The 26248-nt window shown below is 35.7% G+C and overlaps 1 protein-coding gene and 1 long non-coding RNA gene across 2 annotated transcripts; both read right to left on the bottom strand.

The window, feature by feature from the left end:
- Positions 1 to 163: 163 nt before the first annotated feature.
- On the bottom strand, positions 164 to 3598 carry LOC145792791 (uncharacterized). Its single transcript, XR_014332690.1, has 2 exons — positions 3374 to 3598; positions 164 to 555 (listed from the first exon to the last, which is right to left on the bottom strand). It is a non-coding gene; the product is annotated as an uncharacterized LOC145792791 (long non-coding RNA).
- A 3579-nt stretch (positions 3599 to 7177) lies between these two features.
- Positions 7178 to 12478, bottom strand: LOC114256797 (7-deoxyloganetin glucosyltransferase-like). The gene is made up of 2 exons (XM_028196476.2): positions 11652 to 12478; positions 7178 to 8410 (listed from the first exon to the last, which is right to left on the bottom strand). Exons 1-2 carry the CDS (start codon positions 12151 to 12153, stop codon positions 7473 to 7475), a joined length of 1440 nt encoding a protein of 479 aa, XP_028052277.2. The 5' UTR covers positions 12154 to 12478; the 3' UTR covers positions 7178 to 7472.
- Positions 12479 to 26248: the final 13770 nt, after the last annotated feature.

Below are 26248 nucleotides of genomic sequence, written 5' to 3'. Positions count from 1 at the left end.
AACTTGAATCAAAAAGTAACAATATCTAATTTATAAATTAACTAAAATAGTTAAAATTAAAATATTCATCTAATATAACATTAAACATTGACAAACCAGTAAACTAAAAATCCAACAATCTAAACAAATTATAAAATAACAATTTAACAAAGCAATAAATACTAAAAAAATTAACATCATTCAACATCCAATATAGTTCTAAAAAAAGTTTTCAAAAGTTAATCTAATCATCAAAGTCCACAAACAATCCAAAACTTTAAAAGTTAATCTAATCATCAAACTCTACAATAATTTCAATCCTTCACAATTACTTCAACCAAACTCCAAAACTTCATTAATATGTAGACATAAGCAAAGAAAACATAAATGAATAACAAAAAACTATCATCAAAATCATTTAGAAAAAAAAAGAAAAAAAAAAACACTAATATAACAAAATAATATTCAAGAATAAGAATTAAGTCTAACCTCAATAACTTTAAAGCCAAACTAACTTGAAGACAAATTAGTCCTCAACAATAGTTGGTTCTTGTGTAGTAGATGATGCAAAAAATTCTGAAAAATAAAAAACATTTTTAATGTTATTCAAAATTATATAAAGGTTAAAATCAATATTAAATAATTAATTTAAAATAAACACAAATCAAAAAAGTTACTTGACTCAATTTTTTTATATTGTTCAGCATTATCCATACATTCTCTAAGGTTTATTGGAATTGATGAAGACCGTAACCAATTTTGTCCACAAATTAGAGCCTCCACCATCTTCGGAGTCAAAGAACTCCTAAATGGATCAAGCACACATCCATTGGTACTAAAAGCTGACTTAGAGCCACTATAGAAACTGGAACAACTAACACATCTCTTGCTATTAGAGAGAGAACTTTATACTTATTGGAATAAACTTTACACCAATTCAAAATATGAAAGTTTGGAACTTTTGGGTCTACACATACACAATCATCAACCAAACTTTCCAATCCTAACTTGTTCTCCACACTCTTTTTCGACTCCAAATGGTTAATATATTGAGAGGCAAAGAGTGACATGGGATCTTCCTCTTCCTCTTCCTCTTCATCTTCATCAATTTCCATCAATTGAGGAGCTTTATTTGCATTTGAAGGTGCAACATTGGCAACATTGTTCTTTTCAACATAATGATCAAACAAGCACTCCAATGTTGCCTTCACCCTCTTTACTAAAATTTTGCCTTGTCATTTTCATACACTTTGTTGAATGAAAGCTTAAGATATGTCAACTTATAACGAGGGTCTAACACAACGGCAACATCTAATAAGAAATTGATTTTATCAAAATTCTCCCAATATTTGTCATATTTCAATTTCATGTCATCAGTCATGTTATTCAACAATGTATCTCCACTTTTACTCAATTGAACTAATTTAGATTGCACTGATACAAGTTGATGAAAAAAAAAAAAAAAAAAAAAAAACATTAGATGTCACATACAACGACCCTAAAAGTTGCAAGTCACATTATAAAAAAGTCTTAAAAATTTCACAAAGACTCTAGCTACCTCCCAATTTTCTTCTTTAAGATATGAAATGAATCTTTTTCCTTTCCCTTTACCTCTTCTACCATCATTCTCATTTGCATTATCATTTTCATCATCATTCTCCATAAAAAAAAATAGCTTGAATCGTGGATCATTCTCTTCCAAACACTTAAAAACTTCTTGAAATTTCTCGGTTACCTCCAACATCAAATAGGTGGAATTCCACCTTGTTGGAATATCAAGGCATAGCAAACTTTTACAAGTAATCTTTTTATGCTCCACACAATTTTAAAAGTTTGTAGCCTAGCTGGAGATGACTTTACATATTTCACAGCTTTTCGAATCTTGGCAATTGAGTGATTTTGTTCTTTTAAACCATCACAAACAATTAAATTCACTATGTGTGCACAACATCTCATATACAAAAACTCATTTGCCAAGATAGTAGAATGCCAATCTTTGGTTCTTCTCTTAAAAAATGCAATAGCACTATCATTAGAGCTTGCATTATCAACTATAACAGTGAAAATCTTATCAATCCCCCAGTCTTGCATGCATTTGTCTAATTATTTGCCAATTGTCTCACCCTTATGATTAGGAACTATACAAAAACTAAGAATTCTTTTGTGCAAATTTCAATAATTATCAATCCAATGGCTGGTGACACACATATAATTTAGATTCTGAATTGATGTCCAAGTGTCAGTGGTTAAGCATACTCGTTGCTTCCTTAGAACTTTCTTCAATTTTTGTTTTTCATCAAGAAATAATTTCAAACAATCATGAGCAACAGTAGTGCGAGAAGAGACAGTAAACTTAGGTTGCATAACTAGATAAAAATTTCTGAACCCTCATTCTCCACATGCCTAAAAGGTAATTCATCAATTATAATTATCTTTGTTAGTGCTTCTCTACAAACTTTTTCATCATATCCTACTACTTTGAAAGATCCAATTCTTCGATCATCTTCCTTCTCGTCTCCTTATTTTTTAACAAAAGCGAGTTTATTTAGTTATTTTTTGTTTTTTGTCCACTTCCTTAATAGAAGACTTTATACATTGATACTTAAGGTGGTTCCACATATTACTAGCCGCATCTTGTTTTCCACGAGCACCATAATTGTTTTCCACGAGCACCATAATCCTTACCACAATAATTACAAGTAGCCCTAGGTTTATCAGGCACACAATTATCAAGTACGGTGAAGTGTTCCCAAACCTTAGATTTCTTTTCATCTAAATTAATACTACGGCATGGACGAGTTTTACCAAAATTTTTGGCAGGCATTATGGCAGTGGTAAAACTAGTAATAGTAGTTGATTTTGCACTTGAGACTTGGACTGTGTAAGAGGGTTTCCACCATCAAAGCAGCCATTATTTGTATTTCTCTCGTTCATTATCTATTACAAAATAAAAAATTACAATGATGATAAGTTAAAATATTTAAAATTAAGAAAGCATGTAATATTTCATATTAATTTTCAACAATATTATGGACTGTGTTTTTAAAATAATATGGACTTGGAGTGAATTGTGTTTTTTCTCTTTAAGAAGTTGATTTAATTATTTGTATGAGTAACATAAATTCTAAAGCTAATCCACATAAATCCACATAAATGTATGAGAGTAACATAAATTCTAACTGTGAATCCCAAATAAATAAAAATTATCAATATGGGCTTAAATCAAAAAATTAAACAAAACAATACACACGATGAGAGAGAAAGAGAGGTGAGATTGGCAGAAATAAATAGTGGCTTGAGAATAGAGAGAGAGAGAGAGATGAGATTAGCATAAGACAGTGGTTTGAGAACACAGAGAGAGAGAGAGAGAAAAAAAAAAAAAGAAGCCACTTACCGATCAGCAAGTGAAGAGCAATGGCGGAGAGCGGAGAGCAGCGACGACGAGTGAAAACCAGCGGCGGAAAGGCCAACGACGGTGACAACAAGGCTATGGCAGTGTCGATCGCAAGATAAGGAAGAGCAACAAGAATAAAGGCCTCAAACCAGCGGCAATGATGAATGAGATGAGATGTTTTGTTGTCAATTAGGTTTAATTAAGAAATTATTGTGTATGTGTAAGTATCTCTACATTTGGTATGATAGATCTAATCTAATGCTTGAAATGTAACTTGTTGGATGTGTATATAGCAGAAGGGGAAAACTTATCTAAGTGGCGGGTCGGATCGGTTTCTTAGGCTGGTTGGCATTTTCCAACCACTACCACGTCGACCCGCCACTCCTGGAACTCCCACCCTCTCAACCCGCCCACCAGAGATCAAAAAATGTACGGTTTAGTGCAATTCGGTGCGGTTTGGACAGTTTTGGTGGTATTGTGCATAGTCCAAATTATGGGAGTAAATTGAAAAAATTACAAATGTTAGGGGCTAAAGTGAAAAAACATATTTTAAAGTCTAAAGTGGGGAAACCAAAAAAGTATAAGGGATAAAGTATAATTTACCCTTCAGTTTTAGGTGTGGAAATGGGTTAGATTACAAATATGATAGTTTAGGTTAGTGAAATGATCACTCGAACAAACCAGTCACTCACTACAACAAATAAGAGTTTTAGAAAGTAAATTTTGGTCTCTAAAAGTAAAATTTTTGTTGCAAAAGACATTTAGGGTTTAATTTCTATCGTCATGAGGATAGTTGCTAAAAAGTCATTCTAAAAAGTCAAAAATAAGATTTTTAGTGACAAAATTTTAAAAATATCACTAATAAATAGACTTTTAGGAACAAAATAATTTAGTCTCAAAATAATTTATTTTTTGAGACAAAATTTAGTCCCAAAAGGATAATAATTCATCACTAATATCTAATTTTTGTTGCTAAAAATATAATAACGATACTTTTCGCAATAAAAATATTTAGTTCTTAAAAAATAATTTTGTCCCTAAATTTTAGTTTCTAAAATCTTAATTTTTTGTAGTGACTAATGGAGCAACTGCAAATAAAAATCAATTTGCATATAAAACCAACAAGGCTACAAATAAAGAAATGTTATATCATATTATGTGCATAAAATTTACATGATTAATATTATGAAATTGAACTTAAAGGGCTAACTCACTATCTTAGATTTTCAATTGAAAGGTCAAAGGTATTACCAAGGCAAAGATGAATTATTTATTTTCTATTGTAGAGTCTTTCTTTTGTTGTTTATTTATTTTTTACTAGAAGGCTATTTCTTGTACTGGTTGTTGGTGTTGAGCTGGTGGGTACATGTATTTATTTTCTATTAGAGTCTAGTATAGACTTTTTTGTTTTTTATATAGTTTTGATTATACAATTTATTACAATTATCTTGATATTTATAAATAATATATTCTACATGTAAATCAAGAATAAAATAAAAAAACAAAACAAAGTCCTCAAGATACAAAGATATTCGTTTTTATATTTTTAGTGTACGTAATTATATGATTAAAAATGTATTAGAAAAAGATATTGAAAGATAAAAAAATTTAGGAACATATTATTGCATGTTGTTTATCTTGTATGATGCCGATGAGATAAGCCCTGACACATAGTATTTTTTTTTCTTTTAATTTCAAGGGCAATTTAAATTCATAATCTCTACATTTTGCATATTGTGTCATTTGGTCTCTATACTTTCAATTAGTTAAATTCTAATTTTTAATTTTAAATTTTGTGTTATTTAGTCCAATTGATGACGTCGTTAGTATTTTTGACGAAAAATGATCACTGCATTGGTTGAGGGTTAACTCACTTAGTTGAGAAAATTTATAATTTTGTCCCTAAAATCATAACACATACCACTTATGTGTGTATTTTTCAATAAAAAAAAGCTAACTATTGTAATCAATTGAATTAAATTGAGATAAAGTTATAAATGCGTAATCAAAATCGGGCCAATTAAAATTATAGGGACTAAACTGACACAGTGACTAAAATATAAGGATTGTCAAAATAATTTGCCTTAATTTCAATATCAATAACAAACAACATCCAGAAATGACACATCTTAAAACAAAGCAATATACTAAAATAGAATAGAACATAGGATAAAATACATTTTATAGTCCTTAAAATATGCATTTCTTGTCTCTTTTGTTCTTCATTTTTCAATTTTGTTAGTTTCATGCTTAAAGATTTCAATTTGATTCGATTTGGTCCAATTCCAAATGGACCATCTAAATTGTTAACGGAATAGTAATAAAATATAGGCATGGTTGTTAAACTATGTGTTTTGTATCAGTTTGGTTCCTAAAGTTTTTAATGTTGTCAATTTGGTCTTGAAACATTGATTAAAAAAAAATTAAACAAAAGTGATTAAACGATGAAATTGACAAAATTAAAATTTTAGGAACTAAAATAACACAAAACACAAACTTTCAAGATCGTATTTTGTTTACAATTTAAACAACCATTTGGAATTGGATCAATTTTATTCAAATTAGAAATTTTGAGGATTTTTTTTTTTTTTTATCGGCAAAGAAAAATTTCATTTAACAATATGAAATTAAAAGTACAGGAAGATGACATGCATCGAGAGAGATTCGGAAGTATAAAAATACCCCTACTACTGCTACTCGCATCCATACAACCAACCCCTAAGCCTCTCAATTTTTAAACAAAGAGTTAAGAAGAACTTAACTAAAAAAATTAAAATACAAGAAACCCCACATATCAGCCCACCAAAACAACCAAAACAAACTAGAGGAACTAAACCAACACCCAAAATAAACTAAATAAACTAAACCAACAACGTCAAATCAACACCCACGCCTCACCGAAGGCCACTCCTCTGCAGCTACACCTCCCAAGACCTTCACACCTACTGCCACCCTATACTGCTAATGCTGCTGCCCCACGCCACCCCTACACAGTTGCCAACTCCCAAAGCCCACACCGCCGGAGCTGCTAAACCGGCCAAGAAGACTCCACAGCCCCCGCCGGAAGACTCCCACACCAACACTGCTACATCTCCCCACTGCAGATCAACACCCATGATGTTCCAACATCCAACGCTCACCAGCTACACTCCTACTCCTGACCCACACCTGCTGCATGCCTGCTACACGCCAATACCCTCGCCTGTTCCTGCCAAGACCCACGCCTGCCGTGGATGTTCTCTAGCCGGAAAGAAACACTGGCCCGTCATCTCCGAAAACCTCCCTAGACCGAGATCTATGGCCGGACCACACCTCCAACCAATGGATTTCCAAACCCACCACTGCCATCTGCAAGCTCACCCACGCCACTTTAGATGCAAGCTCCCTTGAGCCGCACTCCTCCCTTCAAACACTCCTACTATTAAAATCAAACACACCCGCTACTAAAAAACTCGGCAGATGATGATCCATTCACTGTTCAACCGCTGAGACACCTCCAAAACTGGACGAAGTTCACCCCTCAAACTCCCCCTCAAAGAGAAGCGCTCGAATAGAAACCAGACAGGTCTGGAACGACAATGACACCCAAAATCCCCCCAAACAAAGCATCAAAACTACTCCAAAAATCTGAACCATAGTTTATCCCTCAAGCTCCAACTCGAGAAAAAGCGCACGAATGAAGATCCTCACCAAATATGGACGTCCTCCAGCCGGACCAACACCAACCTCTTCCTCTAAAAAGACCCAAGGCGGGCACCGAAATACCAAAAAACAACTACAACAGCCCACAAAAGCAACCCAAGGTGGGAAAATAATGGGGAATCAATTTTATTAAAGGAAAACTAACAAGCAAACACGAGAAAGGACTGGGCCAGCCAACCGCCATAGCCGAAGGCGGCGGCCGGCCGGCCCAAAATGAGCCCCGGGGAAGGAGGTTTTCAGAGAAAGAAAGAGAGGTTTTTCAAAACTAACACATGTAAGAAATGTTGAGGATTAAAATGACAAAATTAAAACTTAAGGGACTAAAATAACCACAAAAAAAAAAAAAACATATTTTAAGGACTAAAACTACCGTTGTAAAATGGTCACTTTAATTACCCTAATGTCTGGAAGGGGGAAGAACTTGCTTAATCATTTTCTCTAGATTTGAGAACGATGAAGCGGATGACCTCATAATGGCCTCTTCAGCCATCTTCTTCCATTCCATGCTTCTTTTTTTCATCTCCTGACCTTTGTCTCCAACCATCAACTCTCTTACAATCCTCTCAACTTCATCTCTCTTAACATCATTATTTATCTCTACCCCAATCCCCCATTGAGTGCAGCTATACCAACAGTTGGTTTGTTGATCGGAAAAATTGGGCCAACATATCATTGGTACTCCGCTGGAAATGCTTTCAATAGTGGAGTTCCACCCAGAGTGAGTTAAAAACCCTCCGATAGATGGGTGTGAGAGAACTTGTTCTTGTGGGCACCAACTTGTAAGTAGACTTCTGTCTTTAGTTTCTGTCACAAATTCTGGTGGAATAACAGCCAAGTCGCCGGCGACAAGATCAGGTCTTACTATCCATAAAAAGGTCTGGTTGCTATTAGCAAGTCCCCAAGCAAACTCAACCAGTTGATTTGGTGTCATTTTAGTTAGGCTTCCATAATTCACATAAACAACAGAGTGAGGTTCTTTAGAGTTGAGCCATTCTAGGCACTCAAGCATTTCTTTCCACAAATTTGATCCTATTGACTTCAAACTAACATCCTCGATCTGATTTAGAAGTAAGTGTAAAGGTCCAATGGTGTAAATTGGAGGAAACATGGATGAAAGTGCATACAAAACTTGGTGCTCCAATTCTTCAAATGTATTAATAATGATTGCGGAAGATTTGAGAGTTGTCTCAGTTATCTCCGATGTATATTTAATCATAAAGTCACCAAGGTTAATGCAATGAATAAAGTTTGGGATATCCTTCAAACGTATACCTTGCATACTAGGTATCCAATCTACAGTCGTATCCAAATACTCATTTGTGATAGAACTTGAGTCTGCAAATCACAATAATAGTAAATGCAATAGCTCAATGCCCATACATATATATAAAAAAGAAAGAAAAAGAAAGGAACAAATCACTACGGTACCTTGCTTGTATTTTTTATGTAGACATGTAGATTACTAAAGGGAAGATGTTACATAGTGCACCCCTAAAAAGTGGTACCTTACTTGTATTTTTTATGTAGACATATAGATTACTATAAGGAAAATGTTACATCGCACACCCCTAAAAAGGTGCACTTCATAAGAATAGTTACTACATCTAGAGTAAAAATTATAAATTTTTGTTATAGAAGTTATGATTTCTTTGTGATGAAAGTTATGAATGGCGAAGTTATTGTGTGTACTCTTAAAGTTATGAATGACAAAGTTATACTTTTTATGATAAGCAAAAGGTTACATATTTTGTAGAAAAAGTTTGCGATAGAAGTTATCATTTTTATTAGGTGACTCCAAGAATTTTTTTAGGGTGGTCACAATGAATACTCCAAATTTCTTCCAGGATGGACATTCAAAAATTTATTTTTTTTTAGACTTTTCAAATCACAAACAAATAAATAAATAAATAAAATAAAATTATATTATAATGATATCATTGTTTCAAAATATAAAATGTAGTATATATATTTTTTTATCATTAGCATGATAAATAAAATGAAGAAATCTATTTTAATTCAAATTGAGATAAGCTATAAAACTATTGATTAATTATAAAATCACAAAATTTTGTCTATGAGGTACTTTATATAGGCTGAGTAACGTTTTATTAAAAACACTCTTACCACTAAGCTCTTACTAATGTCTTTATTATTTATTATTATTTTTATTTATTTGAATTACACGTATTGTACGTGCCACACACTAGTATATATTAATTAAAGGGTTGTGGGCTAAGTTGGGTTGGGTGTTCAAGAAACTAGGCTGGGTAAGGTGTCATTTGGGTTAGTTTTTTGGCTATATTAGTTATAATAAAACAAAATAAGCTAAAATTTCAAAAAGATAAGATATCATATTTAAATCATTTTTTTTTCTCACAAAAGTTAAAAAAATAAAAAAAAATCAACCCAAACGAACTTTTTAACCGTAATTAAAATAGTCAAAAAACCAAACCAACTTCTCAAACTAAACCTAAGTGTTCAGTAAAAGTGGGTTAAGATATTCAACATGAAATTTTAGGCTAAATAATATATATATATATATATATACATATATATAATAATAAAAAAAAAACTCCTTTATTACACCTAGAATTGACCCTGCAAACCATACACATTTTTAGAGTGCACCTGGCAACATTTATCTCGAATAAGATTGTGTAATCAAATTTAAATTTGTGTAACCAAATGCACTCTAAAAATAATCTTGAAAAATAATCTTATATTTTTATCTTGAATAAGATTGTGTAATCGAAATTAAATTTGTGTAACGTGATTTATATATAAAATAAATGATGATCACTAGTTGACAATTCTAATAAATTCTAAGTAAAATTTCTAGGTTAATAATATTACTCATTGTGGAAATTTACCCTTAAAATTATTTTTAAATTGGAAAATTTATTTAAAAATTCTCTTTCAAATATTTGCATCTCAATTAGTCCATAACATATTCTTATATTGTAATAAGTCATATTATTTGGACATTTGATCCAAAAAATCCTAATTCTCATATTTACGGGTTCTTTATGAAGAACTAAATAAGTATATTTTTTAACTTTTTACGAAAAAATATAGAAAAATAAAGCAGTGATGCGATATAGAAAAGATAAAAAGTGTGCTAATATGGCACTTCCCAAACAACCCCTTAAGATATTTTATATACAATTTTACCCTTATAAATATTTTTTTGAACCTACCAATTTGGTGATTTGAATATTCATATTTGACAGTGCGAAAATTCACATTGACGAGTGAATGTTAATCGAACATTCATATTATCAATGTGAATATTAATACTCGTTTCACCTTATTACTGTTAAGAATATTTTGGTAACTATGTTACCCTTAAGACTTATTACAACATAAACAAATAATTTAGATTAAATAGAATATAAGTAGGTGAAAAGAGATTTATGAATAAATATCTTTTAAAAATATTTACTGATTTATAATTTTCCTTTAATTTTTCTAACGGGATGATCGGTGCAACACCCACAGTTTTGAAATCTCTCTCATTAATGAGTAATGTTAATTTAAATAATTTTAAGTTACAAAGGTTTCTCCCTTAAGCTAAAGGGGGGTGATTTATATATAGAATATATATCTGAAATAGTATATGGTATTAATATTGTCCTTCTTAGTGTATAAAATTTTAAATTACTTATACATTTCTTCAAAAGTATACAGACAACCATGTTACAAAGACAAAACTAATTATACAAAGTACTGCGATTCTAATAAAAAAATTAGATCAACTTTTAAAATTCAATTTTATGATAGTCTATTAAAATATGTAAGGTAATTATTTCTTTCTAATTATCATCAAATCATTTTTCTTTGCACATAATCGAGTCTTAAAAATGAGATTAGAAAATTGACTTTTATATCATTTTCTAATAGATGTGGATATAGTTGGTGTTTGGGAAGTGAGTTTCTTTATAGGTTTTTTAGTTGTAGGATATTATTAAAGAAATTTTTTTTTTATATTTTGCAAGATAGTTGGGTTTTTTTTGTGGTTGAATGTGATGTTTGTGAGAAAAAAAATGAAATAATTATGGGGCTTTATGTGATATTTTGTTTAGATTTTTTTTTTTTTTTTTTTTTTGATTTTATAACCAATTTGGCTTTTAGTGAAAAAAAAAAACCAAAAAAAATCTTTCCCCAACACCACCATAATTTTTTAGATATGGGCTCCACCAAGGCTCTGTCTTCCTAAACTTATTGTTGCACAAATATGTGCATAGGGTTATTGTAGAATACACACCCTCAAAATAGTGTACGGAAGTTATGACATTTGTCGTATTGATTGTCACAAATGTTTTAATTAAATCATTTTTCAATTATAACTAAAAAAAATATAATTAGTCATAACTCAACATTACATAAAGTATAGCTATAAACTATTTTGATCACAACCAAAATAATAAACAAAATATTGTCGAGTCATAATTAACATATCATAATAAAAAATCATAAACATCGTAACTTGGCATATAACACACTTTAAAATGGGTGTATATTATGAAATTTTGTTATGAAAATATATCTATGTATGTATGTAAATAAAATCATGTACCTTTGATAGGTAAGAAACCTTTTTCGACAAGATTACGGTATTGGATGAAACCCATAAAGCCACAAGCACCGGCTGACCAGAAAGAAACATAGGGGATGCCTAGTTCTTCAGCAGCTGCGAGTGTGAAGCACATGATCGAATCAGAGACTATGCAAGTGATCGGTGGGACGTTCGATGTTGCAGTGTCACTGAGTTTGGAAAGAAGGTCTATAAAAGGAACTAACCAGTCTTTGCTGGTGGATTCCAACAGGTAGGCATTGGCGTCCAATTTCGGGAGGCCGTCAGGTATGGTCTCAAAGCGGAAGGAAGGGAGGCCGTCGAGGGAGTCGGGGCCTCGGGATTTGAGGATGCGGTTGTGGTTGGATTCTGTGTTAACAAAGGTTATGTGGAAGTCTCTGTTATGGAGGAGTTTGGCTAGTTTTAGCATGGGGTTGATGTGGCCTTGAGCTGGGAATGGTATACAAACTGCATGAGGCTTCTCTAACATGGATCTGGAACTCATTCTCTCTCTCTCTCTCTCTCTCTCTCTAGTGGGATTGATTTGTATGGAAAGAGAATATGGAAATAGTTTTATAGCCGAGTAAAGAGTTTTAAATCTCTCTCAAAGTTTGAAGATTTAACAAAATCTTTGGATTCCGATTATCCAAGCCTTTCTTTGATTATCTTATGATGGATTATATGAATAAAGCGTGAGACCCCAGTAGGGGTGCTAGCGTCCCTTGTGATTGGCCCAAAAAACTGTTGTTATTGTTGTTGTTTTTTTTTTTTATTTTTTTATTTTCTTTCAGCCATTGACAGTCCCCCACGTGGATGGGGTCTCCAGCATTTCCGTGGATTATATTAAGGAGGAGGATGTTGTTTGGGCTTATAAGGATTATCACCGGTTTCATTTTGATAATTTGAATTTTTTTATTTTATTGGATATTTTATGTATTTTATTTTTATAAAAAATTAAGTTTATCCGATAATTATATATTACTCAATTTATCACTTTTCAACAAAAAAAAATGTATAGTTTTTTTAAAAACATAATTTTTTTTTTGGATGAAAAAGCAATAAATTGAAAAAGTTACAATTATTGGATTGATCTAATTTTTCGTGAATAAAATATACAAAATATCTAACAAAATAAATAATTCGAATTATGGAAACAAGACCCGTAACATAACAACCTCCACAAGCTCAAACAATACTCTCTGATCCAAAGTCTGGATGGGAGAAGACCCTCCTCCAATCATTAAATAGTGTGAGAAAACTGGAAGACATTTTTAAACATTGTTTTAAACTAATGAGGTCTGAATTTTTTTTTTTTTTATTAAAATATGTTCATTCAACTTTCTTACATAGTTGAGGGACAATTTAATTCACTTAGCGTGTCTTGTAATTATTTATTTCTAAAAACGCTATGTAAATAATAATTTTTCTCACATGATCGATGCATTCTGGCCGATATAATAAGGAATCGTTAGCTGTCCAACAATATTCGTTAGCCGTCTAACAAAGAAAACCGCAATTTGCTTTGATTTTTAATAAAAAAAATTTGGATTTGGGGCAGTTCTGTGTTAAAGGGCATAAAAGTTATTGTTGTATAGCCAAATAGGCTCATTTCGGGATTTATTTTAATAATTCAAGCTATTCAAATTTTAAAATAAATCAAGTAGAACATACCTGTAAAAAAATCATGTTAATTGGATATTGTTAACCCTTTCATCTACTCATATTTGTATTTATAAAAATAGGGTGATTATTCAGTATTTTCGGAATATGGACACATGGTGCTCCATAAGATTTTGATTGATAGAGAGGGGTAGGAGGCCGCGATTTATGTTGAGGATGACAGAATAACATGAGGGCCAAATAATTGGTGATTGGCTTGGAGTATAGCTACGTGGTGTTCCGGGATTACTAAATAATTTTCCATAAAAATAAATGATAATTGTGATTTAAAGTATTAAAATAAATACAAATGTAAGATGAAAGTGTTAACAATATCCGATTAACTTGTTTTTCCGCGGGTGATCTATTCTAAAACGTGAACGGTTTAGATAATCAAAATGAGGGCCAAAATGGGCTCATTTGGTTGCCAAGCAGTGGTTGCTGTGCTTCCAGCACAACAACCCCCCTAAATCCTGCTAGGTGTGCTGGGATACAATAGCTATTGCTATGCAGTCAAATGGATTCATTTTAGGATCTATTTTGATAGTTTGAATAATTCATATTGTTACGTTTTTATTTTTGGCAATCCCGTTTGACAAAACTTGTGACGCCCCAGTTCTACACTATTGGTTGCTGTCAAGGGAGAGTCACTAATGAGTCCTATGGTCAATAACCAAGTAAGATCCCAGATCGCCGGAGGAGTCAAATTAGCCTCTCTTTTAAGTCCAGCTTTCTTAGACGGCGCACTACCCTTTTGACAGATCTTAAAAGGTATTGACACAAGGTCTCATAAGCAACGATAAGATTCTTACATAGAATATAAATATATAACAATCACAATATATATAACTCAAGGATGGTTCCATTACATTACATTCCAGAAGAAAGCTTAAGTCTTCAAATGAGTCTTTACAAAACATCCAAAAAGAAACTTCTAATTTTTCTAGGATAGCCAAAAGTCTTCAAAAGTTTCGGGCTCGTCGTCTCCAGCTATGAGTTCCGCTTCGTCACCTGACATGATACGTCGTGAGCTTTGAATGCCCAATAAACACGCACACACCCTACCCATTTTTCCCAGTCCAATACACAATCACCATTATAATATCAAGCAATAAAGCATAATACTCAAATAAATAAATAAAGGGTTAAGTTAGGTTGTTAGCAACTAGAAATCCGCCAAAGAGATTTCGTCCTCCCAACCACAAGAATCGGACGCGGATTATTCGGTATGCCCCCTCTTTTGCTGCTTTGTTGCAGAACTAACCTCGGAGCTAGGGGGTCTCCAGCATTTCCGTGGATTATATTAAGGAGGAGGATGTTGTTTGGGCTTATAAGGATTATCACCGGTTTCATTTTGATAATTTGAATTTTTTTATTTTATTGGATATTTTATTTATTTTATTTTTATAAAAAATTAAGTTTATCCGATAATTATATATTACTCAATTTATCAGTATTCAACAAAAAAAATGTATAGTTTTTTTTTTAAAAACATAAATTTTTTTTTTTTGGATGAAAAAGGAATAAATTGAATAAGTTACAATTATTGGATTGATCTAATTTTTTGTGAATGAAATACACAAAATATCTAACAAAATAAACAATTCGAATTATAGAAATAAGACCCGTAACGTAACAACCTCCACAAGCTCAAACAATGCTCTCTAATCCAAAGTCTCGATGGGAGAAGACCCTCCTCCAATCATTAAATAGTGTGAGAAAACTGGAAGACATTTTTAAACATTGTTTTAAACTAATGAGGTCTGAATTTTTTTTTTTTTAATTAAAATATGTTCATTCAACTTTCTTACACAGTTGAGGGACAATTTAATTCACTTAGCGTGTCTTGTAATTATTTATTTCTAAAAACGCTATGTAAATAATAATTTTTCTCACATGATCGATGCATTCTGGCCGATATAATAAGGAATCGTTAGCTGTCCAACAATATTCGTTAGCCGTCTAACAAAGAAAACCGCAATTTGCTTTGATTTTTAATAAAAAAAAATTGGATTTGGGGCAGTTCTGTGTTAAAGGGCATAAAAGTTATTGTTGTATAGCCAAATAGGCTCATTTCGGGATTTATTTTAATAATTCAAGCCATTCAAATTTTAAAATAAATCAAGTAGAACATACCTGTAAAAAAATCATGTTAATTGGATATTGTTAACCCTTTCATCTACTCATATTTGTATTTATAAAAATAGGGTGATTATTCAGTATTTTCGGAATATGGACACATGGTGCTCCATAAGATTTTGATTGATAGAGAGGGGTAGGAGGCCGCGATTTATGTTGGGGATGACAGAATAACATGAGGGCCAAATAATTGGTGATTGGCTTGGAGTATAGCTACGTGGTGTTCCGGGATTACTAAATAATTTTCCATAAAAATAAATGATAATTGTGATTTAAAGTATTAAAATAAATACAAATGTAAGATGAAAGTGTTAACAATATCCGATTAACTTGTTTTTCCGCGGGTGATCTATTCTAAAACGTGAACGGTTTAGATAATCAAAATGAGGGCCAAAATGGGCTCATTTGGTTGCCAAGCAGTGGTTGCTGTGCTTCCAGCACAACAACCCCCCTAAATCCTGCTAGGTGTGCTGGGATACAATAGCTATTGCTATGCAGTCAAATGGATTCATTTTAGGATCTATTTTGATAGTTTGAATAATTCATATTGTTACGTTTTTATTTTTGGCAATCCCGTTTGACAAAACTTGTGACGCCCCAGTTCTACACTATTGGTTGCTGTCAAGGGAGAGTCACTAATGAGTCCTATGGTCAATAACCAAGTAAGATCCCAGATCGCCGGAGGAGTCAAATTAGCCTCTCTTTTAAGTCCAGCTTTCTTAGACGGCGCACTACCCTTTTGACAGATCTTAAAAGGTATTGACACAAGGTCTCATAAGCAACGATAAGATTCTTACATAGAATATAAATATATAACAATCACAATATATATAACTCAAGGATGGTTCCATTACATTACATTCCAGAAGAAAGCTTAAGTCTTCAAATGAGTCTTTACAAAACATCCAAAAAGAAACTTCTAATTTTTCTAGGATAGCCAAAAGTCTTCAAAAGTTTCGGGCTCGTCGTCTCCAGCTATGAGTTCCGCTTCATCACCTGACATGTTACGTCGTGAGCTTTGAATGCCCAGTAAACACACACACACCCTACCCATTTTTCCCAGTCCAATACACAATCACCATTATAATATCAAGTAATAAAGCATAATACTCAAATAAATAAATAAAGGGTTAAGTTAGGTTGTTAGCAACTAGAAATCCGCCAAAGAGATTTCGTCCTCCCAACCACGAGAATCGGATGCGGATTATTCGGTATGCCCCCTCTTTTGCTGCTTTGTTGCAGACCTAACCTCGGATGCCTACCAACGGTTATGTACCGTGTAGCGCCAATCGCAGGGCCTCAAAAGAGACGGTAAAATAGGGCCTTGCCTGAATCCCTCTTTACACCAAACCACCTACAACCGCTTTGTTCAAGGGTTCCGAAAACCACTTGCGCAAGACTTTAACTTTCGAATAGGGAACGCATCCCAACAATCCATAAATCACATATTCTCATTTTTTTTCATCACTCAAGCGCTCGAAAACCCAATTCACTCCCCATTAGGTTTCCCGCTGAGTTAAATATTTTACATCAAGGTTAGACAACTTAACAAGATAAAAATATCCATACAAGCATGTATCAATAAGGTAAAGAAGATGAAGAACATAATATAACACATACAATATCAGGCTAGGATATGATCATGAACTAATAAACATTTTCATGAATACAAGGCTTAAAACATCCATGCATAACAAATTTTTCAGATTTAATATCACATAAAGATTAAAATGAGAGGACTATTTTAGATCCTTCACCGGACTTGGCCTTCCTATGGTTCGTAGAGGATTTAATCTAGTTTCTAGAACATTTTTTGGAAATGGGATCGCTTTTCCAGATTTTAAGTTATTTAGAAAATATTCCAACGCTGTCCAAATTCTGTCCAGATCCGTCGACCGTTATGAAAAATTGATTTTCTTGCAAACCGCTTAATTTTTTATGATGAAACCAATTTTAGTTGAAAGATAACACCTTAAGGAAGGTTGTGACATAAAATAGAGACCCAGAATAATTTAATACATTTTTTAGAATTTATGGAAGTGGGCTGCAAAAACAGATTCTAAGGTACTTTGCCCAAAACAAGAAGATTTATGAAAAAGGGATTCCACCAAGGGAAAGTTTCATTTATTTTGTGAAGAAAATATGCTAACTATCATATATTTAACTCAGAAAATTTGTTTGAAGGAGTGCCTTTGCAAAGTTGAGAGATTGGTACAAAAAAATAGGGTTTTGGACCAAAATGGGGAAAATACAAGAGAGATGGAATCAATACTCAACCCTTAGCACTTTTAACATAAAAACTTAGTAATATCAATTCTGAAAACATTATTTAGAACCTTTAGAAACATGTATTGAAAAAAGAAAATGAAAGAGAATGTTGTGTTTGTGGCTTACCTACTAAGCTTTGCACAAGAAAGCTCTCTTCTTTCTTCCTCTTCTTCTTCTAGACTTCTCTCTCTTGCTCTCCTCCCTCTCTCTAGCCAAATGTGTGTGTGTGTGGGTGTGGTGTTTGTGTCTTGCCAAGCTAGGGGAGGTTGGTATATATATAGGCAATTTTTGATGTAAAATGTCCTAAAAGTCCACTAGTTGGAAATGGATGGAAAGTTTAGGATTTTGCTTGGAGTCTAATGGGATAGGAGTAACTATGGTGCTAAATCATAGGATTAGGCATTATTTAGTTGATTTTTAGTTGAAAGGTAACTAGTATAGGGAACATCATCCTAGGCCTAAGGTACTAGGTTTTGGTTTTCCTAGAATATCATGATCAAAAATCTTGAAATTGGCTCCTCTCTTCTTTTTAGGGTGGCCGGCCTTGGGGAAGTGTGATGGAGTTATTATTTTATTCGTTTTGGTCCTAGGGCACACTCTTTAAGGTGTATATATATATATATATATATCTTACAAGATTGATGGTACTTCAAGGTATACGGTACAAGTACTAGTTTTTGGGTAAGTTTTGAATTTAAATAAAGGGTGAGGGCTTAGAGTTAAATACATGTAACTTAGGTAGAATTAAATTAGGTTAGGGAACATAATCCGGCTAGGGTAATTCCTGTATTGATAAAAAAAAAAAAGTAATGCTAACCGACAAGATTCGAATTAATTCAAGTAACCGAGGGGCTTGAAGAAAATAATTCAAACATTAGGGTTTTTAAAGTGAACACATATTTCAGGGGCTTCACAACCTATCCCCCTTAAAACAATTTCGTACTCGAAATTTAACTACCTATTGCTTTCGAAAAGCTCGGGGTTGTTTGCCTTCACCCAATCCTGGCGTTCCCAAGTAGACTCCTCAATTCCCCGATGACACCATAGCACTTTCACCAAGTGAACCGTCTTGCCTCTAAGGTTCTTCTCTCGACTGTCTTGTATTGCTACCGGTCCTTCTTTAAATGTAACATCTTTGTCAAGACTGATTTCTTTCCACTTGAGGATGTGTGATGGGTCAGCGATGTATTTTCTCAACATAGATACATAGAAGACGTTGTGTATCCCTGCTAACTGCGGGGGTAGAGCTAGTTTATATGCTACTTCACCCACTCTTTCCAATACCCCAAAAGGCCCAATATATCGTAGTGACAACTTCCCTTTTCTCCCAAAACGTACGACTCCACGCCTAGGTTGCACCTTTAAGAATACGTGGCTGCCTACTTCAAACATCAATGGTCTTCTCTTCCTGTCTGCATAATTTCTTTGACGGTCTTGGGCAGTCTTTAACCGTTGTCGGATCAATTTGACCTTCTCAGTAGTCTCTAGAACAAGTTCGGGTCCTATTAGATTTGTATCACCCATTTCCGTCCAATAAATCGGCGATCTACAAGGTCATCGGTATAATGCTTCAAAGGGCGCCATACCGATGCTAGCTTGAAAGCTGTTGTTGTAGGCGAATTCAATTAGAGGTAGGTGTCATTCCCAATTTCCTTGAAAATCCATTGCGCAAGCTCTCAACATGTCTTCGAGTGTCTGGATTGTGCGTTCAGATTGTCTATCCGTCTGCGGGTGAAAGGCGGTGCTAAAACATAACTCAGTACCAAGAGCTTCCTGCAAGCTCCCCCAAAATCGAGAGGTGAACCGTGGATCACAATCTAACATGATAGATACCGGAATTCCATGTAGTAGAATGATTTCCCCAATGTAGAGCCTGCACATAGACTCTAAAGTGTCAGTCATCTTATAGGGTAGGAAATGTGCTAACTTGGTGAAACGGTCCACTATTACCCATATAGCATCGCGCCTTTTAGGTGATTTAGGCAACCCTGTCACAAAATCCATCGTCACGTACTCCCACTTCCATTCGGCTATCGGCAGAGGTTGCAACATTCCCCTTGATTTTTGATGTTCCGCCTTCACTTGTTGGCGTGTCAGACATCTTGCTACAAATTTAGCCACTTCCTTCTTCCATTCCACTAATACTGCCTCTTCAAATCTTGGTACATTTTAGTCCCTCTTGGATGTACCGCGAATGCAGAATGATGACATTCCGTTAGTACCTTTTCTCTAAGTAACTTGTCACTTGGTACAAACAATCTACCTTGGTATCTTAAACTCCCATCGAGGTGAATTACCCAATTGGGCATGGGCTCTCCTGATTCCAGACGTCCCTTGATGTAGGCTACCTCTTGATCGTGCTTCTGGGCCTCAAGGACCACTTTCATCAACTTAGGCATCAACTTCTGCGCACTAAGATATGCTCTTGTATCTTGAGATTCTACTTGGATCCTGAACTCATTGAGTGTCTTAACCATATCCCATTCCTTGACGGAGATCTTAGCCATCATCCCTCTGCTCTTACGACTTAGAGCATCTGCTACTACATTGTCTTTACCGGGGTGATATGAAAGAGTGAACTGGAAATCCTCAAGATACTCCATCCATCGTCTCTGTCTCAAGTTAAGGTCCTTCTGTGTGAATAGATACTTCAAACTCTTGTGATCTGTGAAAATCTCAAATTGTTCCCCATACAGGTAATGTCGCCATTGCTTTAGGGCAAAAACTACGGCTGGTAACTCCAAGTCATGCGTGGGGTAGTTGTACTCATGAGGTTTCAACTGCCTGGACCCATATGCGACTACCTTTCCATTTTGCATGAGCACGCAACCTAATCCTTCTTTAGACGCATCGCAATACACAGTGTACCCCTCTTCTCGTTCTGGGATGGTCAAAATTGGCGCACTAGTTAACCTCTTCTTTAGCTCTTGGAAGGATTTTTCGCAAGCTTCGTCCCACTCATACTTTACTTCCTTTTGCGTCAAACAAGTCATTGGTTTAGCTAGTTTAGAGAAATCTTGAATGAACCTCCGGTAATAACCAGCCAATCCTAAGAAGCTGCGGATTTCTGACACGGTCTTTGGTTGCCTCCAATCTAATATTGCCTCCACCTTGGTTGGACCCACCGCAATCCCATTCTCTGATACCACATGCCCTAAGAACTTTACTTCATTCAACCAGAACTCGCATTTACTCGCCTTGGCATATAACTGATTATCCCTAAGAACTTGAAGGACATTCCTTAAATGTTGCTCATGCTCTTCTTCAGACCTTGAATATACCAAGATGTCATCAATGAATACTACTACAAATTGGTCAAGGTATGGTCTAAAAATCTTATTCATTAGGCTCATGAATACTGCCGGTGCGTTGGTTAGTCCGAAGGGCATTACTACAAACTCATAGTGGCTATATCTAGTACGGAAGGCAGTCTTTGGTATATCCTCCTCCTTGACTCGCAGTTGATGGTAACCTGACCTAAGATTGATCTTTGAATAGCACCTTGAGCCTCTAAGTTGGTCAAAAAGGTCATCAATCCTTGGGAGTGGGTATCGATTCTTAATCGTGACTCGATTGAGTTGACGAGAATCGATGCATAGCCTCAACGATCCATCTTTCTTTTTAGCAAACAACATGGGTGCTCCCCATGGCGAAGTACTTGGCCTATTGAATCCTCTCTCGAGCAATTCCTGTAGCTGTGTCTTCAATTCTCGTAGTTCTACTGGTGCCATACGATACGGAGCCATGGATATCGGGGTAGTTCCAGGTTGCAACTCGATGCTAAAGTCTACTTCCCAAGTTGACGGCAATCCTGGTAATTCCGTAAGAAATATATCTGCATAATCGCATACTACACGTGGAAGTTCTATTTTGCCTTAGCCTTCCTCATTTAGAATTAGGCTTGCTATCCTACCCGCAAGTTGATCACGCCACTGCGTCCGATGTTTTGTTCAAACCATGGGGTCTTGTCTATCCCCCTTAAACCGGAAACGTGTTCCATCTTGCGTATAAGCTACCACTTTCTTCTGATGACAGTCGATCACCGCCCGGTGGGCGAACAACCAATCCATGCCCAAGATGATGTCGAAGTCCGACATTTCCATGATACGAAGGTCGCAAGTTAAGCATAGGTTTGACATCCCTATCTTACAGCACTTACAGATCGATCCTACCCAAACGCATCCTCCCATAGGTGACATTACACGTAAGGCAGTTACTAAGGGTTCACATACAAGTTCTAGTGACTTCGCACAAGCAGAGGATATGAAAGAATGTGATGCACCGGTATCAAATAAAACATGCACCCAAGAATTGTATAGTACTAAATTACCCTCAATTATGGACGGGTCCGCCTCTTCCTCTTGCAGGGCAAAGACTCTGCCGACTGCCTTCTAGTTGCCACTGGTCTTGGCGTTCTGAGTTCCTCCACTCTTCTGGTACTGCTGCCCAGTAGATCCTGTCTTATTTGTCCAAGGCTTCTGCCCTCCTAATGCCTGGGCATTTTCTCCGGAACCTTCTCCTTGGTATCTAGATGGAGGGAGTTGGGGACATTTGCTCCTTTTGTGCCCTAATTGTTGGCAATGAAAGCACTGGATTTGTCTCATCAGCCTTTGTTGGTAGCCTCCTCTCTGGATCTATTGTTGCGGTTGCTGTCGTTGCTGTTGTGGTTGTGGTCTGGAGTAGGGCTTTGAGGTCACGCTTCCTCTCTAGATCCTTTGAGGTCCAATAGACGTCTGACTCCCTTTTCTCTTATTCCAAGCCTTCCTGGTGTCGTTCACTTCCCTTTCAGATTCTAATGCCATTTCCAGCACCTCGGCATATGAGAGGAGTCGTTGCGGAAGAACTCTTCCCCTGATTGTAAGGTCCAGTCCCCACTCGAACATCCTTGTTTTCTCTTCATCATTTGCTATGTATCTGGTTGCGTATCGGGCTAGCTTTTCAAATTTTGCAGCATACTGGGTCACGGTCATATTTCCTTGTTCCAGGTTTTGGAATTCCTTGACTCGTTCTCGGCAGATAGTACTTGGGAAATATTTATTTAAGAATAGTTCCCTGAACTGGTTCCATGATAGACTCGCTACGTCACGAGTATTCTTGATTAACTCCCACAATGGTCAGCCTCATCATCCAGCTTGAATACTGCCAAAGCTATTCTATCAGCGGCCTCGGTTATGTCCATAGTGTCTAACATTTTCTATATCTGCTGGAGCCAATTTTCAGCTACCTTCGGGTCTGGTACGCCTGTGAACTTTGGGGGCCTCTGCTTCCGAAACTTAGAAAAGAGTCGAGTCCTCTCATTCTGCCGATTGTTCCTTATTTGCCCTAGTTCCTCCAAAATTTGATGACCTAGGTTATTGGGGATGTCAGCCCCTGCAGGGATGGGTCCGTGTTGATTTATGGGATGGTTTCGTACATTGTTGCTTGTTTCGGTATATCCATTAGCTCGCGTGTCCACCATTCTGTTCATGGCATGTGATGAGTTGGTTTCCAGTCTTAGAAAATCTTACTACTTAGATTTGAGATAAAGGTTCAATTTCCTTAGGGTGCACTAAAGCAAGTAATAGTCAATAACATAGATCAACACATCATTCATATATTATAATAGGCATCATTACAAAAGGGCTCCTACATCGGAGTTACATTCAAATAGCTTCTACGCATTACAAGGTTCAGGCTATCTTATTTTAAGGATCCCCATTAGCGGGTTTTACAAAAGTCTAGTTTCAATATCCCTCGATTTAGTTCTCGTTTCCCGACCAATCAAAGTCTTCTTCTGGGTCTTCATCAGCGGAGTCGGTGGCTTGGTCTGGAGAGCGGGGGGTGTATATTGGTGCGGGAGGATTGTGATCAGATGACACCTCGATAGGGTAGGCTGGGTTTGCTCCTTGCTGCTTTGGTGGATGCTCCATATCCATTGGTTGATTGTCGCCTGGCACGTGATAACAAGATTCGTGGCTTTCAGCCTAAGTCGGTGCTATGGCGGTCAAAGCTCGGTGTATCAAGGAGTCCATCCTCTGTTCATCTTGCCCCATTCGGATCGCCTTCTTTGCTACCCGGCTCAGAAATTATAGGCGGCGCCGCGCCAAAGACCTCTTCTGCGTCCTCGTATAGTGGGAGTACTCCGTCTCCACCTTACGTATCTCGGTCTTGATCATGTCCTCAGCGGTGATTTCACAACGTCGGCGGCTAAAGTAGGGGCTGACAGACATGGCCCTCCTTCCTTGCATACGGAAAACACCCCACGAGTCGGTACTGACGCCGCGTCCTTGATAGCCTCTCGATGACATCCTAAGGTGGAAAAGATTTTTATTAGTTAATCTTCTTATAATAGCGTGATAGAATAAAATAAGATAAGGGGTAAGGGCTTCTAGAGTCCCGTATAGGGTTGCGAGGGTTAAGGGTTGAACTTAGGCTCTGATACCAAGTTGTGATGCCCCGATTCTACACTATTGGTTGCTGTCAAGGGAGAGTCACTAATGAGTCCTATGGTCAATAACCAAGTAAGATCCCAGATCACCAGAGGAGTCAAATTAGCCTCCCTTCTAAGTCCAGCTTTCTTAGGCAGCGCACTGTCTTTTTGACAGATCTTAAAAGGTATTGACACAAGGTCTCATAAGCAACGATAAGATTCGTACATAGAATATAAATACTTAACAATCACAATATATATAACTCAAGGATGGTTCCATTACATTACATTCCAGAAGAAAGCTTAAGTCTTCAAATGAGTCTTTACAAAATATCCAAAAAGAAACTTCTAATTTTTCTAGGATAGCCAAAAGTCTTCGAAAGTTTCGGGCTCGTCGTCTCCAGCTATGAGTTTCGCTTCGTCACCTGGCATGATACGTCGTGAGCTTTGAATGCCCAGTAAACACACACACACCCTACCCTTTTTTCCCAGTCCAATACACAATCACCATTATAACATCAAGTAATAAAGCATAATACTCAAATAAATAAATAAAGGGTTAAGTTAGGTTGTTAGCAACTAGAAATCCGCCAAAGAGATTTCGTCCTCCCAACCACGAGAATCGGACGCGAATTATTCGGTATGCCCCCTCTTTTGCTGCTTTGTTGCAGACCTAACCTCGGATGCCTACCAACGGTTATGTACCGTGTAGCGCCAACCGCAGGGCCTCAAAAGAGACGGTAAAATAGGGCCTTGCCCGAATCTCTCCTTACACCAAAGCACCTAGGGTCCGAATACAACCGCTCCGTTCAAGGGTTTCGAAAATCACTTGCGCAAGACTTTAAATTTCGAATAGGGAACGCATCCCAACAATCCATATATCCCATATTCTCATTTTTTTTCATCACTTAAGCGCTCGAAAACCCAATTCCCTTCCCATTAGGTTTCCCGTTGAGTTAAATATTCTACTCCAATAAGGTGAAGAAGATGAAGAACATAACATAACACATACAATATCATGCCAGGATATGATCACGAACTAATAAACATTTTCATGAATACAAGGCATAAAACATCCATGCATAACAAAATTTTCAGATTTAATATCACATAAAGATTAAAATGAAAGGACTATTTTAGATCCTTCACTGGACTTGGCCTTCCTATGGTTCGTAGAGGATTTAATTTAGTTTCTAGAACATTTTTCGGAAATGGGATCGCTTTTCCAGATTTTAAGTTATTTAGAAAATATTCCAGCGCTGTCCAGATTTTGTCCAGATTCATCGACCGTTACGAAAAATTGAGTTTCTTGCAAACCGCTAAATGTTTTATGATGAAACCAATTTTAGTTGAAAGCTAACACCTTAAGGAATGTTTTGACACAAAATAGAGGTCCAGAATAATTTTAAACATTTTTCTAGAATTTCTGGAAGTGGGCTGCAAAAATAGATTCTAGGGTACTTTGCCCAAAACAAGAAGATTTATGAAAAAGGGATTCCACCAAGGGAAAGTTTCATTTATTTTGTGAAGAAAATATGCTAACTATCATATATTTAACTCAGAAAATTTGTTTGAAGGAGTGCCTTTGCAAAGTTGAGAGATTGGTACAAAAAAAGAGGGTTCTGGACCAAAATGGGGAAAATACAAGAGAGATGGAATCAATACTCAAACCTTAGCACTTTTAACATAAGAACTTAGTAATATCAGTTCTGAAAACATTATTTACAACCTTTAGAAACATGTATTGAAAAAAGAAAATGAAAGAGAATGTTGTGTTTGTGGCTTACTTACTAAGCTTTGCACAAGAAAGCTCTCTTCTTTCTTCCTCTTCTTCTTCTAGACCTCTCTCTCTTGCTCTCCTCCCTCTCGCTAGCCGAATGTGTGTGTGTGTGGGTGTGGTGTTTGTGTCTTGCCATGCTAGGGGAGGTTGGTATATATATAGGCAATTTTTGATGTAAAATGTCCTAAAAGTCCACTAGTTGGAAATGGATGGAAAGTTTAGGATTTTTCTTGGAGTCTAATGGGATAGGAGTAACTAAGGTGCTAAATCATAGGATTAGGCATTATTTAGTTGATTTTTAGTTGAAAGGTAACTAGTATAGGGAACATCATCCTAGGCCTAGGG

This window comes from Camellia sinensis, chromosome 6 (genome assembly GCF_055761805.1).
Source record: "Camellia sinensis isolate YWXY chromosome 6, ASM5576180v1, whole genome shotgun sequence".
Taxonomy (NCBI): domain Eukaryota; kingdom Viridiplantae; phylum Streptophyta; class Magnoliopsida; order Ericales; family Theaceae; genus Camellia; species Camellia sinensis.
This window is presented reverse-complemented; position numbering and strand designations above follow the sequence as displayed.